This window comes from Acomys minous (assembly GCF_964271855.1).
Source record: "Acomys minous genome assembly, chromosome: 12".
Lineage (NCBI taxonomy): Eukaryota > Metazoa > Chordata > Mammalia > Rodentia > Muridae > Acomys > Acomys minous.
This window is the reverse complement of record NC_140493.1, coordinates 7,367,371-7,383,818: the sequence shown is the minus strand read 5'-3', so window position 1 is coordinate 7,383,818 and position 16,448 is coordinate 7,367,371. Positions and strand designations below refer to the sequence as shown.

The window sequence follows — 16,448 nt, the reverse complement described above, 5'->3', positions numbered from 1 at the left end:
GTTAGTTTAAATAACTGAAACAGCAAAGAAAAAAAAAAAGAACAGTAACATGAGCCTGAGTCAGGGGTGTGTCTTGTTTCCCTGGGCATTCTGTGCCCTGAATAAGAACAGTCCCTAGGCAGAACCATACTGTCCATGGCATCTCTTAGTGAAGAGGTTTCACGGCCCCTTTGGGGGGGATAGAATGACCTTTTCACAGAGCTTGCCTAAGACCATCAGAAAATACAGGTTCGATACATTATAATTCAAAACAGTAGCAAAATTACAGTTATAAAGTAGCAATGAAACATTTTTACAGTTTGGGGGTCACCACAGCATGAGGAAGACCGTGTTAAAGTGTCTCTGCATTAGGAAGATTGGGACCCACTGGTTTAGAGGGATGTGTGGGGATGGATGCAGCTACCCCGGGTGGGATAGCCTGCCAAGAGTGGAAAGCGCATCATTGATGTAGAGCCCTTCACGCCCCCTGGTGGGAGAGAGGAAAGGAAGGGGACGCTGCTGGTTTTATGAGTTGCAAAGATTACATCTTCTCAGAAGTGTGAAGGAAAGGATACAGAAGAGAATTAATCATGTTTGATGAGTATATCATGCAAGTTGCTCCATCGAATGATTAAGAAACACAATTCTCCATTTGTTTTAATGACTGGGGGGCGGGGGGGGATGTTTAAAACTATCACTTACTAGTTAAAAAGCAGTCTGGTTCTTAACAGCGAAGTTGACATAGCATTTTTTTTATAGGCTGTGAGGACACAGACTCTCCCCACAGCAGATTAGACCAACTATGTCCATACGCGTACGGGAACAGAGGGAGAGCGGTCGTTTTATATTATATTAAGCCCGTCCCCTGATGCTATATCTTATTCTGTCGCCATATTCATTCTCCCCCTTGCTCTTGTTTTTAACACAGCATCCCATTGTAGCCCAGGCTAGCCTGTTGGTCCTCCCTGGTGTTAGAATCATAGTAGCTTGTACCACCATATACAGCTAAAGTCTGCTCCTCATGGGTCAGGGGACACAGCTTGTGGATTGGCAGACATACACCAAGGACTACTGTGGCCTTGTGTACATGGTGGCTCCTTCTGACACCATAGATGAAGCGATGTCTAGAAAGATGATAAGGTTTCCATCAACAGTGTTAAGTCTCGTATTTTTCTTTTTGCTAATTAATTCAGTCTGTCAGCCAGAAAGTTCTCACTGCTGAGTTCCTTTCCAGCCCCCACTCCCTCTGCTGTCCAGGCACGTAGGATCTGGGACGGTATGTCCTGCAAATAACACTGACTGTTCCCAAGCATTCTAGGCTGATGCCCTGCTCATAAAACCTTCTCAAATCACAGGCTTCCTCCAACCAGGACTAGATATGCTGCAGAGATCAGGTAACCAGAATGTCTGTCTGTCTCTTTCTCTGTCTGTCTCTGTCTCGTCTGTCTCTCTCTCTCAGCGAGCTCATCAGTGAACCCACGAAGACTAAAGAGATGTACACTCATCAATCGTCCCTTTTCCAAAAACTCACATTTCCGCTTTCCCCTCCAAACAGGAAGAATTTAATGGAAAACCCGACTCCCTCTTTTTTACCGATGGCCAGAGACGAATCGACTTCGTTCTTGTGTATGAAGATGAAAGTAAAAAGGAGAACAACAAAAAGGGGACAAATGAAAAACAGAAGGTAGGAAAAAAATTTTTTTCTATTTTGGTTTCCCTATTATTCCCTTTAATATTGTGAAATGAGAAAAGATGTGTTGTTCGTATGTAAGCAGTCAAGTGAAACTGGTGCAGAATACTGTGAACCAAATGTCCCTTCATTGCTTTCTCAGTCCATGCTCCTTAAAGGCTTGTTAGCAGGAAACTGTGGAGCGCTTCCTCAGCTGGTTCCATACTGAAGGGGCAATACACATTTAAGGAATTGTACCTTCTGTTGTGCAGAACAGATTTACATTAAGACACACCAGGGCGGCTCGCACCTGGCTGGGAACAGAGGCTGGTGATTAAGGACAAATGCAATCCCAGCTAGCATTCCCTGCGCATGCGCTCACTCTGCGGTCAGAGGTGCATTTTGCATGCGTGATTTTTTTTTTCTCTCATTTAACTCTTACCACACGTGAGCTGGGCTCTGTCATTACACCTTTGTGCATGACAGTTGGCGTCAGAGAAGCCGCATGATCACCCAAGGTTGTGAGGGCTTAACAGGTTCAGGGCGGGGCCAAGTCCAAGCTTCTCTTCTTAGCCTATGAGCCTCCTGTTTCCTGCCACCTTTCCCCCCCTCGTTTGCATCCATTGGCAGCCATACTTCTTCCTCCCTTTCCTTTGCTTCTGCCTGTTGGGGAAACAAAGCCATTCTTTCTTTGAGAAATTAAACAGTCAGGCTAGGCTTAGCACAGCCGCCTGGAACTTTTTAAATTGAAACACAAACTGCACTGAACTCACACAGGACAAAAGGAGTGTATACGTGGATGCTTAGATCCACTTTGGAAATCATTCCATCCTCGTATTAGGCCCCCCCAGGCACGTGCAATTACATACACACAGCGTTCGTTGTCCTTACTAATACTCCACCCGTAACTAACTACACCAATCTTCAGTCTTCTCATTTCTCCTTGTTCATTGGAAGCAAGTGATGAGACCTTTTTTATCCTTGTAAAATAAAACCAATAACTGTTTTATTGACATGTTTGTGTTTACAGTTTTAAGTGTGTCTGGTAGGACAGACTAAGCCCAGGATATAGAAAATGAAATCCAGATTCGAATTCAGCCACTGTTTTAGCTGGAGTGGTGTGGAGCAATTCTCCGGGTGATAATGGCGTGTCTCTCTCTCTCTCTCTCTCTCTCTCTCTCTCTCTCTCTCTCTCTCTCTCTCTCTCTCTCACACACACACACACACACACACACACACACACACACACTGAATGTATTCCTTGTGCCAAAGTAAAAGGTGCCGTTCCTGTTCAGCATGTGGTTTAGGGGTGGAGCTGAGCTGCTTGCAGTCATTCGGGAACCTAGGCTGAAACAAAGGCTCTGGCATATTCCTTGGGCAGTTTCAGAGTCAACTTGAGCATCAACACAAAGCAAAGAGGATGCCAGCGGAGGGGGAAGGAGGAAGTCATGGGAGTTCACTGCTGGGACCTGGCGCGACTGCAGCCATTGTGCTCAAACTGTTGTATCAGGCAGAGCTCGGCAAGTGAAGCTGTTGGCAAGACTGGATCTGCCTCAGGAAAATCTCTCTGTCATGTTTGTAAACCCCCCCCCCACTGCCCCTCCAACACACTTAGACTTCTTTGAATTTAGATTGCATCTTACAAATGGAATATAATTTTATAATTGGCGGGGCTTTTTTTTCCTTACTGGTATATAGAATATTGGTTCATCATATAATCAGTGGCATCCTAGATTCTGCCAAATAGGATTTTAACACGTATCATGTGGCTATGAGTAAGATTAAATAAAATAAATGTTACATACACAGACACACAAATGTTAACATTATACTTTCTCTTTTTATTTGGTGTGATGCTAAAGTAACACTCTGATAAAGAAGGCGTGACTCTCCTGTCGCCCAGCTTTATCACTAAAGTTGCTGGTGGACTTGATCATTTTCCATGGATGCTACACTAGCCAGCACATCCATAGTCACTATTACCAAATCGGCACAGACCACCCACATGCTGCCAGAGCTGGGCTGGGTTTATGTAAAGCAAGTTAAACAGATGAAATCCAGTGTAACGTATATAGAAGGTGGTCTGGCTTCAGACGTGAGCGTTACTGCTGTGGTAAAGGGGCCCTAGAGCTACTCACATTATTAATAAGTTCTTCATTTGCTTTAGACAGAAGCATTGGTCTCAGGGTAACTCTCATAAGTCAGGAGGGATTAAAAGAAAAAAACATCATTAATTTTGGCAGTCCTCCAACACAGTGAGGCCTGTACCTTGATGTTGATATTCATAAGCTGTGCTTTGAAGTGTTTTGAGTTTGCATTTGTATATATTTCTTAATTTTATACTCTGTCAAAATTTAAAGCCCAGCTTTGGAACCACATTTTTATTAATTAGTCAGACGTTTCTGAGCTTTGCTGTATTCCTTGTCGGAGCTTAGTGAGGATTTAGGGCAATGCCAAGGAAAGGCAATTTCAAAGTCCCATTTCCCCTAAAAGGAAAATGGTTTTTGTGTATGTCATATTGATTTCCTAAAACACCACCATGAATGACTTTGCCAGAATTGATGAAAAGAGTTCTGTAAGCAAGTTTCAGGGCTGTGGAAAGACGGGACTAAGAGGGCCAAAGGCACCCTGAATATACTCACAGATGTAAAGCCCCAAATTCTGTTCCAACTAAGCCTTTAAATGCTATGCATGTTTACCCCTTCATGTTGTGAAATCATGTCCTAAATTTGACACTTTCCTTTTAAAGCATAAGATGTTTGCTTTTGCATTTTATGTGGCGGTGCCTGTGAATTGTTTCTGCAAGCCCTATTTGGCTCATGCTATGCTCTGCACAGAACCAGCTTGGATGATTTTCATTGCAGGCCACAAGAAAACAGGGTTTAAAGTGGCTTAATTGCCAGAAGGAAATAATTATGTAACTAATCAGCAGCTAGAGCCAGTTTCTGAGGCAGGTGATTTTCCATGCTAATGAGGCCATTCCATCCCTCTGCCCTGATCCTCAAGCAAGCATCCCCTGGGTGTGAGGTGAGGGCTGGGACTCCAGGCAGCCAGCAGCAGAGGAATATCTATTTTGAGAGATAGGGACGCTCCTCTGGAAGGACCCTGTACTGCCTTTCCACTGTAATTTCCTGTCTAGCATAGATCATAGCCTCTTTCTTTCCTCTCTCTCTCTCTCTCTCTCTCTCTCTCTCTCTCTCTCTCTCTCCATCCCTCCTTCCCTCCCTCCCTTCATCCTTCCCTCCCTCCTTTCTTCACTCTCTTCCATCCTTTGTCAAGGTCCCATGTAGTCTATGTTCATCTTGAATTCGCCAGTAGTGATGACCCTGAACTATCAATCTACCTGCCTATACACCCTGAGTATTTAGATTATAGATAAATGCCACCATGCCAGAAGTGGTGGCTAATCTTGGTAGGCATCTTTACACACCTTGCAAGCGATGGCCTCAGTTACAGAGTTGCCTTCACCCAGGTGTGGGGATTGGGGCATGGAGATGGGGGTATTCTCTTGATTGCTAATTAATGGAACAGGCTGTAGCCTAATGTGGGCCATGCTGTCCCTGAGCGAGTAGACCTGAGGTGCATAACAAAAGCTAGCTACGCAGAAGCAGGGAGTTAGCCGGGTGAGCAGCGTTCATCCATGGCCTCTGATTCAGTTTCTGCGCTGCTCCAATTCTTCCATCGCAGTCATGGTAGTAACTGCTTCTTCCTTTCCATTTTTGCCAGAACTGCAAACAAGTCGGAAGACTGGTCCGCTTTGACTTTGTTTTGTCTGGCACTTAGCTCTTCTTCAGATAGCTGTGTTTTTGGCCATATTGATGATGTAATCAAACAATAGGATGGGGGTGGGGATGGGGAGGAGGTGGTGTCTGGACAGAACAAAAGCAGCAGGTGCGGTCCCGAATAAGTTTTATTTAATTTTTCTCCATTCCTAGTAATTGATGGAAGTTTAGTTTTCTTAAACTTGAGGAAAGGTGTACACATTTAAAAGTAAATGACTGTATTTCACGTTCACCTTAGGAACTCGCTAGAAGGGTCTGCTTCAGAGACTGACACATAATTTAAAAGTAATGATCACGCTTCCTTGTATATAAAATGCAGACATTAGTTGGTGTTCCATCTCGTGACCCTTTAGAGTTGTTGGGCGTTGCTCAAGGGAGTCACCCCAGGCAGAGCTGTTACTTAACGGCTAGATGACTTCGCTTGAGAAATGCTTTCAAGTTCATCAAACGTCTAGGGTGATAAGCACAGCGTACCATGATATTTGATGAGACTTTATATTCTTTACTGAAGTTTTGTGATGTCCATGTGGGTTTTGTATCTTTTTGATAGATTTTGTTAGTTATTTTAAATTTTTATTGCTTGTCAAAATGTTTTAAATTGTAGTTTGTGACTTATTCTATTTAAGACATAAGACGCTTGATTTTTGTGAGTCTAGATGGATACTTTGATAAGCTCTTTAGTTCTAATGTGTCTGTTGGTTCTTTTAACTTTTTTTTTCAGACCATATTGTCTACAAATTATATGGCTTCTGTTGTTGTTGGTTTTGTTTTTATTTTTGTTTTGTTTCAAGACAGAGTTTCTCCATGTAGCCCTGGCTGTCCTAGAACTTGAATTCAGAGATAGGCCTGCCCTTTTTTTTTTTTTTTTGAGACAGGGTTTCTCTGTGTAGCCTTGGCTGTCGTGGACTCACTTTGTAGACCAGGCTGGCCTCGAACTCACAGAGATCCGCCTGCCTCTGCCTCCCGTGTGCTAGGATTAAAGGCCTGAGCCACCACCACCCGGCTATCCTTTGGCTTCTTACAGTTCTCTCTTCTTTCGAATTTATACACAACTGCAGGCCTTCTGAAGGGAAACTAGCAAGTCTTCATAGTAGCTGCTGTTGTATTCTCTATGGTTTTAATGGGAATAGCTGCAAAACTTCACCAATAAATATATTTACACCAGTGTAAGTTTCTGGTAGATTCCTTTTCAGAAGTTAAACTGTTGTCTTTCAAGTTAAGTGTTTTTATAGTAACTAAGGTTTGAACTTTATATTATGTACTTTTAAATATTTACTGACATGAGGTGGCATATACCTTCAATACCAGCACGTTGGAGGCAAAAAGCAGGCAGATCTCTGTGAGTTCAAGGCCAGCCTGGTCTACATAGTGAGTTCCAAGCCAGCATGGGCTACATAGTGAGACCCCATCTCAAAATTTTTTAAACAAAATCTATTGGCATGATAGTTTGGCTGTTCATTGAGCAGATTCTAAGATACGTTAATATCAGTACATAGACAGCCTCTACATCTACGTAGTGACTGGTTCCAAGGTACCATAGGATACCAAAGAGTGAGGGTGCTCGAGTCTCTTTTATAAAATGGTGCAGGACGTTTGCATATAATCCCACATATTTCTAGGTGCTTTTCTTTATCCATGTATCACTTACTATAAACACAATACAACATAAATAGCTGTTAAACTATGTTGTTTGGGAGAATAACATGGGAAAATCTGTATGTGTGGTTCCAGTTGTAATTTTTCCCCAAATAGTTCCCATCTTAGTTTAGTTGAATCTGCAAATGAAGAACCTACAGATGTGAGGAGTTGGCTAGATGTAGCTGTTTGTAGCCAATAAGACAACAGATAGCAAGCTAGATAACACAAAAACTGTTTCTCATTGGCTTTAACATGCTACATAGTTTCATATTTATTAAATCTGTACTTATTTATAATGCTTCGTTAAATAATATGCTATTGGAAATTATTTGACAATTCTGTGTAGTTTTAAAAAGGTACGCTCATAGATGAAGTAGTAGAATGGACTTCCCAGAGCGTTTCGTGAACAGAGGGTTTGGGGGGGTGTTTGTCGACGGGTGGAACATTTTTGTTGGGAAGAATAATTTCAAGAGATCGTTTGTATGTCACTGAGACCATAGATAATACCATGTTGTTGTAAATATCTAAGAGAATAGTTTTCAGCCTCCCAGGATAGTGAGAGGTAATCGAATGCTAAGGAGTTGAAAGCTAGCCTTCCCCATGTAAGTACAAGTGAAATGCGTGTAGTGTAGATGTAAGTATGTACAATTTTATCAGCTAAAGTAAGCGAGTGGGAAAGTTAGGAAGCAAAGGGGAAAACCTCTTTCAGGCCCTTTACGTGAAAGGAACATAAAATCCAGATGCATTGTGCTAACCGTAAGATATTGTTCAGAAGTTAGAGTTGAGCTGCCCAATTGCCTTTGAGCTTCCTCGCCAGCACAGAGCTGGGAGTGTTACCCACAATGTGAGCTCATGTCAAAATTGACTGTTGAGATGGAAAGCCGGGTTCTAGTGGGTCTTCTGGAGGCAAGACCGAACAGGCGGACAGTCTCCTCCAACCTCAGGACCAGCAAGGGAGTGAGTGGTAAGGGAGGGTGGTGAATGCAAGAGGAGAATCCTAGCAGCTGGGAAACAGCCCCTGAGGTGAGCATTTACCCCCACATAGTGCAGGAATCAGAAGCCAGGGGTTCACGCGATGGCAGGTTACTGGATAATGCTCGCAGCCACTGTTTTGTGATGCCACCTGGGGGTGGTAGGCACTCAAGCTCGTGTTTTAGAGAGAAATTGAATCTACTTTTGATTTTTTTAATGTTTTGAACTAATGCCAGGAGCTCCCTTTTAAGATTAAAAAAAAAAATCTTTCCCTTTGCTTTCCACCATGCTTACAGCATTAAAATTGGAGCTTAAAAGAAAGAAATTGAATTACAATTAGGAGTTCTAGATTGCAGCTAGGAAATGTGTTGTCTGTTTGGTTTGTCTCTTGAGCATGTGGCATAAGAGCAGTGAATCTGGATCTTACTTCTTTCCAAAAATGGACAATGTCATTGGCCTTAAGCTCAAAAATAGACAGAAAATGGTGACACATTGGAGAGGGAAGTCAGATTGTTTCATGTCAGCTCATCGAAGACCTTGGTGCCATCACAAAGATGGGGAAAGAACATCCTTTTGCTAAATGTTCCTCTTACTGTCTAGCCTTAGGTTTGAAGAAAGACCAGAGTTTGCCTCAGCACTTACAGTCTCCTGTATCTCACCTTCCTAAATATCATCTATTAAAGGAACCAGGGGTTCCTCGACTAGACCCCATTCCTACGTAGAAAAGGCTTGGGGGGCGGGGGGCATAAGCAATTCTGAACAAATATGCTTGTGTGCCCTTGAATCTGAAAAGGTGCATTCTGGGAAGAAGTATTTCTTTAAATAAAAACGTATTTCTTTATTCTTTGACAATTTTATACAATGTGGTGTATGATATCATTTTAAACCCCGCCCCCTGATTTCCCTCTCTTCCCATTCCTGGGTAACCCTTTGTTCTAAACAATATCCACCTGGCTCTACTTTCGCATCTTCCTGTTTTGTTTGTTTTCTGTGCGAGCCCTTGGAGGGTGATATTTACTGAAACGGGGGCGGTTTACCAGGGCCTTACCCCTGAAGGAAAGGACTCCTTCTCCCGTAGCAACTGATAACTGCCAATAGCTCCCCGGGAAGGAGCTTGACCCCCTCCTCCACCCACGATAGGACAGGCCCATCTTTGCAGCCCTAGGGGACCACAACTGCTGCGACTTCATGAGTATGATGGCCGTGTCCTGTCGTCCAGAAGACAGCATCGGACAGCCCTCCCTCCATCTGCTGGCCAGCAGTATTTGACTGCATCTAGGTTGGCCTGTGTGAAGATCACTTTGACTCCTTGTCATCTCTATGGATGACCTAGTAGCTCTAAGACAGCGGTTCTCAACCTTCCCAATGCTGCGACCCTATACTCTAATACAGCTCCTCGTGTTGTGGTGACCCCCCCCAAGCCACAAAATTATTTTCTTGTGGCTTCATAACCATAATGTTAACTGCTGTTATGAGTCATAATGCAAATATCTGATACACAGCATATCAGCAACCCCCATGAAAGGGCCGTTCACCAAGGGGTCACGACCTACAGCTTGGGAACCGCTGTTCTAGAACAAAGGCCCCAGGTTGTACTTGCACATGAACTCTCTAAGTAGTTCTCAGAAGCTGATAAGCACAGAGACCACCTACCTCGAGAACCCATTGTTTCCTTTATTCAGTAGTAGCTTACGGGCAGTTTTCCTTCTGTGGTAACTGGATTTTTTAAAAAATAGTTTGAAACTGAACTCCACTTTCATTTATGCTTGTCATTTAAAATGCTTGTCTCCTTTCTTTGGCCCCTTCATGAACACACATTACCTGCTTGAGTAAATCCCTCATCGCACCGGTCTGCCAAGATGAAATGTGTCACGAGCACATGAATTTAAATTAAGCTGCAATTGATTAGCTTAAATGTTCTGCTTCCCAAACCTTTTGGAGCACATGCGATGTAACTAATAAATTAGCACATAAAGTAATTAATACCTTTTACATGATTTAAGAACCTTTGACTTATTTCTTACACATGTTTCTAGGCTTTGCAAAGATTAGCCAAATGAAAAGAAAATGGTAGAGCCACCGGTACCTTGCTTAATGGAGTTATAAGAATATTTGAAGTTAATCCGCATGTATCTCATTAATGTGTTTCATTGCCCTGTACCCCATTCTTTGACGTCTTAGTCGCTGTACTCCCTACTTTTTCCACTGACAAAAGCAGGAACCCGTGGAGTGGTAGAGACTCCTGTTTGTTTATAATCAGGATTTGCACAGTGTGATTGATTCACAGGTGAGTCCTGTACCGCAATCACGTTATTAAGCCAATGAGATGTGGAGTAGGTAATCTACAGTGTTTAGGAATAGAGGGCTTCTTTAATTAAGTCAGTCTGTCCTTTGTAGTTTCCATTGCTGTGTTCTTAAGTCTCTGACATCTTTATTAATCTCTCGAAGGAGGTACAGATACCTTCCGTTTCTGGAGGGTGAGTGGGAGGTGCGCTCTCCCTCCCTCCCTCACTTTGAGCTGTGATCCCACTCCCCACACTTAGAGACCCCGTGGTTCTTTCTGTGAGGGACACATTGTCACAATGATTAGTCACTTTGGATTTGCCAGAATTCCATATATGAAGAAGACAGATCTCCTCGTCTTACTGATGGTTTTGCTTCCAGGGAAATGAGGAATTTACAGCACAATTTACTTTATGACTCGATTGAGAAAGAAACTGTAGGTCTAATCTTTTTTTTTTTTCTGCCAAATACAAATCAGAGAGCATAGTTTAGGTTTTACATCTCAGGCTTCCCAGCATGCCCCTGAGATAAATTTTAGTTAAAAGTCTGTCTTCAGATAATCATTTACTCAATAATCATTTGTTGAGCAATGGCTGTGTCCATCAATATGCAATATTAATTGTCTTTGGTTTTAACATAGAAGACATTCTGCAGTAATTTTTCAGTTGTCAAGAATGGTTACTGATGCAAGTGTGAGTTCTAAGAAGTAAAGATGACGATTTCATACAGAGGCTTCTGAAGTCTTTGAAGTAGTAAGGGCGTCACTCTGTGCCTCTTTGACAGAGCACACATGCTCGTTTCATTTGCTTTAGTTGCTTGACACAACTGCAACCGGTTAGATCAATTTTCAGAATATGCCACTGGTTCTTTGTGAATTGACATGCCAAAGGAAAATAATAGGATCTGTCTTGTTACAGTAAATACCAAGGTGGTTTATTAACATCTTCAAGCAAATGTCCTTGAGTCAAATGTTTAAGTATTTATAGTTCGTGGGAGGCATTATAAGCCAACTCCAAGCTCTACCAACTAAATGAAGCAAGTCAGGTAAATAGCTTGGGACTTCTTTATAAAGAACCAAAGAAGAATGAAAATAAGATGAATTAGTGCAACCTTTCTGGAGGGCGGGACGGCTGTACGTATTAAAGGACTTCCAAACACAATTGATTCAACAGTTCTACCTGTAGTGTTGCACCCCGAGGAAGCAATAAAAGGTGCACAAAGATTCTCATGATAGTGAAAAAAAAATGTAATAATTTGAGGTTGGCTAAATAAAATTAGCCTACCTCCCTGAAAGGATATTTTATTTAGCCACTAAAATGAGATTGAGGGAAGGTTTTTTTTGTGTTTTCTGTATCTGTGATGGGCCCATGTGCCACAGTGTCTGTCGGTGGCCTTAGGACACGCAGAAGGGTGACAGAAGAGTTAAGCGGCTACATCATTTCCTCGAGAGGATAGTAAGAATACATACACATTAGATATCAAAGACACAGTTTAAGGATCAGGGTCAGGGTGGCCACAAAGTGTGGGCGGGTCCAGATGACAGAGTAACTGAAGGTTGAGAGCCATCTGAAGCACTCCTGCAGAACGGGACAAAGCTGTTCCGTGGAGGGATTGGGGTCACTGGGTGTACAGTGGAGTGGCAGGGTGGATGGTTATTGCTAGTCTGTCTTTTCAGATTTCTGGTATTAGGAAGGAAAGGTGAATCTAGAAGTCCTGAATCTATAAGGGGTTGTGTGCCACAAGCATCATGTGCGACAGTGTGTTCCTGTCATCACATTTGATCTTTAACCCTAAGGCGAAGCGATTTCTTCACTGACTCTAGAGAGGATAACAATAATACTTATCTCAGGTAATTCCCCAACACCACAGAGGTAGTCAGTGGAAGAGGTAGGATTTGAATGTTGCCCTTAACCCAGGAGTAAAGGAAATCCAAATAATGAGAGCTGACGGGGGCTGTTCGAGCTAAAGTAGATCTAAGAGGAGAGTGCCCTTGAAAAAAATTGAGAAGTTACAGCCTCCACTCAGGAAAATCTGCGGAAGAACAGACCACATCTGGTTGGCAACACTCGCTGTATAATATCAGAGGTTGGTGCAGTTGGCAAAACCAAATCAGGAGTGGCTCATTTGGTGTGTCTGATGAGAGAACAGCCCAGGTCTCAGAACCTTACCTCTTCAGATGTCTTCTTACTATTAAACTCTCTGACGTGTCCGGGAACCTCAAATGCTACAGAAGCCCTGTGCTCTCTGATATCGGGGTGCTCCACAATGACACTGTACCTCTCCTCCACCATCGTATCTTGCAGTACCCACAAGTAAAGGTTCACTGGGGGTTGAGTGTGAAAGAGCCCAGTTGTTACCCTGAAGCGGTGTGAATGTGCCAGTTCATTTCTGAGTAACGGGAGCCATTAATCTATCACGCACTCAGTTTATTCATTCATCAGACATTTACCGTACGCGCATACCATTTTATAGGCCTGTATTAAGTGCTAATGATACTGATATTAAATCACCAACATCTCTAGGGGCAGGAATGGTAATAGAAGACAAGAGGACCATGGGAGATTCGACAGTCTTAGAATGGGAAGCATTTTAAGTGATGTTTGGCTGACAGAGAAGAGCAGGGAGCGAGTAGAAGGCATTACCCAGTAACCTCAGGAAATGCATAGATGATGGATGCCACGGAGAGAGATGGTATCAGCAATTAATAGCCAGGGAGGATGGAACCGGAGGTGTACAGTGATAGCCACCATTGTCTCTATGACGAAGGAAGCTAGCCCACAGAGAATGGGGTTCTGCTGGTTAGGTGCCAAGCATGGGGGTGCACCTTGGAAGTGTGGGACAGTTCCCTGGTGGGTGACTGGTGGCCAGAAAGGTGACAGCTGAGCATTGTGATGGACCTAACTATACTGGAGCAAGAGATTTGTACCAGCCAATCACCATTGATTTATTTTCTACCAGCATTTAAGTATTAAAGTCCTCCTTAAGCTACAGGAGATTTTCCCCGCCTCTGGCTGACTCTAAATTTGTCTCTACGGCCTTCATACATGTTAGATTTTGATCTGAAATATCCCCCACCGGCTCATGTTCCCCAGCTTGTGGAACTCCCAGGAAGTTACGAAGTGGCTGGTAGAGGTAGAGTCATGAGGGACAGGATCCTGATGGTCGTGTTCAGCTCTGGTTCTGGGGTGTCCTTCCTGTCCACTGCCATGTGAACAGGCCGCTGCTGCTGCACGCTCCTGCAGCCACAAGCACTGCCTCGCCTTCCCCACTGTGGTTTGCCTTCCTCCTTTGAGTAATTTCTTTTGTGAGTTCTGTCCCACTGACAGAAAAGCAACTAATAAAATATTAACTGAAGTCCCTGCCACCGCTGGGGTCACCATAGCGTCCCATTAAGTTTATCTCTGGAGGTGGCATCCCCGCTCATCGTCTGAGAATGAGTGTTCCGAGTTGTGTGGCAGCACTTGTTCTCAAATTCAGGGTGTCTTAGGTAGGGATTCTGTCGCTGTGATAAACACCACGACCAACAGCAACTTGGGAAGGAGAGGGTTTATTTTTTCTTACACCCCACCACTGAACGAGACCATGGTGGGAACCTAGAGGCAAGAGCTGATACAGAGGCCATGGAGAAATGCTGCTTACTGGCTTGTTCTTCATGGCTCGCTCTGCCTTCTTTCTTTCTTTCTTTCCTTTTCTTTTCTTTTCTTTTTTTTTTTTTTTTCTTTTTTATGAGACAGGGTCTCTCTGTGTGGCTTTGACCGTCCTAGACTCACTTTGTAGACCAGGCTGGCCCCGAACTCACAGACATCCACCTGCCTCTGCCTCCCAAGTGCTGGGATTAAAGGCATGTGCCACCATGCCCGGCTCTGCCTTCTTTCCTATAGAACCCAGGACCACCTGCTGAGGGGTCACACTGGCCCCAATGGGCTGGGCCCTCCCATATCAGGCATTAATAAAGAAAATGCTCTACAGCATCACCTTCAAGCAATCTTATGGAGACATTTTCTTAGTTGAGGTTCCCTCTCTCATATGACTCTAACTTGGGTCAACTTGGCAAAAACAGAACAGCAACAACATAAATAACAAAAGGACCACTCAGGACACAGGGTCTGGAGTACAGCTGAACTTGACAAGACACCAAGGCAGTGGTTTTCAGCCTGTGTGTTGTGACCCTTTGGGAGTTGAATGTCCCTTTCATAGGGGTCACATATCAGATATCCTGCATAGGACATATTTACATTATGATTCATAATGGTAGAAAAATAATGGTATGGTTGGGGGTCACCCCAACATGAGGAGCTGTATTAAAGGGTCGCAGTGTTAGGAAGGCTGAGAACCGCTGCACTAGGAGAAGGAACAGCTGCACATGCCTGCGGTAGTGATCTAGGCTCTGCAAGGACCTGAAATGTTGCATGTCCATAGAAAACAGCAGGCATCAGTTGCATTGCCTTGAAACATTTGAGTGTTTCTGTCCTCACTCAGGAGAAAGCCCATGGTCATGGACAGTTTCTCTGTAGATCCTCTATAGCAGACATGGGAGCATACTCTTTGTGTCTTGAAGTTTTCAGATTCCCCGAAAAATATCAAGATCTTAGTAAATATTTAGATAATAAACTAATAGATATATTTTGAGTGCCGTGCTCTCCCCTCATCTGTGGGGGATGCTTTCCATGACTCCAGTAGATAGTCCCAAGCCATAGACAGTGCCATACAAACTCTGCACACACACATACACACACACACACACACACACACACACAACCAGACATAGGTGACACACACACACATGACACAAACACAGATACCAATGACACACACATGATCGCGCACACACACACACACACAATGCTTTTCTACCAATGTGTCATGTGCTGTGGCTCTAACATCTGTGGTGTGAACAGCAAACTAGCATGGATTCTCTCCCCTTCACAATTTCCTGAAAGGCTCTTTCTCACCATAAGTTTTAGCAACTTCAGCCTGTTATTTTTTTTCAGGCTACTTAAGCATTTCCATCTTTTCAGTGAAAAGCAGTGTGCACATGCATACCCGTGCATGTGCATGCTTATACATGCGCGCGCGCGCACGCACACACACACCACACACACATACACACACACACACACACACACACACACACACACACACACACACACACACACGAGAGGTAGGGACTAACTGGGTCTGGGTCTGGCCTATGCTTTTGAAACCACTAAGCTTGCCCCATCACCACACCTCCTCCAACAAGGCCACACCTCCTAATTCTTCCTAAATAGTTCTATCCACAGGGAACCAAACATTCAAGTATGTGTGCCTGTGGGGCCCATCCTCAGTCAAACTCCACAGAATCGAAGTGATTCTCTTCACTGTTAAAGAAGTGTCCAGGAGCAAGGTTGCATTGCCATGAGAGAACCCACGTGAGGATTAGAATCCAGAGGGGGGAATGCTATGACATAAGAGGGGATTGACTTATGTCCCAAGCTGAGCTGGAAGTAAGATAGGCCAGGGGGAGAAAGATCAACATCCAAAGACGGTTTGGAAAGATGGAGAGCATGCGCCCAGAGGGTCCTAGCGCTTGCTGGGAGCCAGGTGGGAAAGCAGCGCCTGAGTCTTCTCGTGGTTTCGAGGCCAGGGCCTCAGGCCAGCCGAGTGCTCCTCTCCAGGACGTTTTAGTGCTTGCTTTGGTGGCTCTCTTCTACGTTACCCCCTCATGTGCTTTATTGTTAGGACTGTGTGATCACTGAGCGCGAATAAAACCATATTCAGTTCTGATGTTTCTGTAGAAAGTTAGAAGTTCCACGTGGACTCAGGGTCAGCCACACACTGTGTGTCCACGTCATGTTTTATAGGCTCTTTCTGTGTTTGGGGCCTAGCAGCTTAGGGTCTTCTCTGGTCCTCTCAGGACCGAGTCACAAGCGTTGCTCTCTGGGTGACGTGGCTGCTGCTCCTGGGTTCTCTTGACCTCCGACTGGCAGCATCTGGCTGGTTGGAGTTGTTCTTAAAAGGAAAAAGAAAACCCACCTCCTCCATTCTCAAGTGTCCTCAGCGGGAGGGTTGTCTCCGTTCACCTCCTGCCATTACCAGGAATGCAAAGTCAGATCAGCCTGCATCAGGCAGGTTAACCCAGTCTC

The 16,448-nt window shown here is 44.0% G+C and overlaps 1 protein-coding gene across 2 annotated transcripts in view; it reads left to right on the top strand.

The window, feature by feature from the left end:
- ANO6 (anoctamin 6) overlaps nucleotides 1-16,448 on the top strand; it is a 172,963-nt gene that overhangs the window by 99,284 nt on the left and 57,231 nt on the right. For both annotated transcript variants that reach the window (XM_084748943.1, XM_084748942.1), the window contains one exon: nucleotides 1,535-1,663. In XM_084748943.1, coding sequence (XP_084605069.1) covers nucleotides 1,535-1,663 — 129 coding nt within the window. The remainder of the gene's footprint in view (nucleotides 1-1,534; nucleotides 1,664-16,448) is intronic.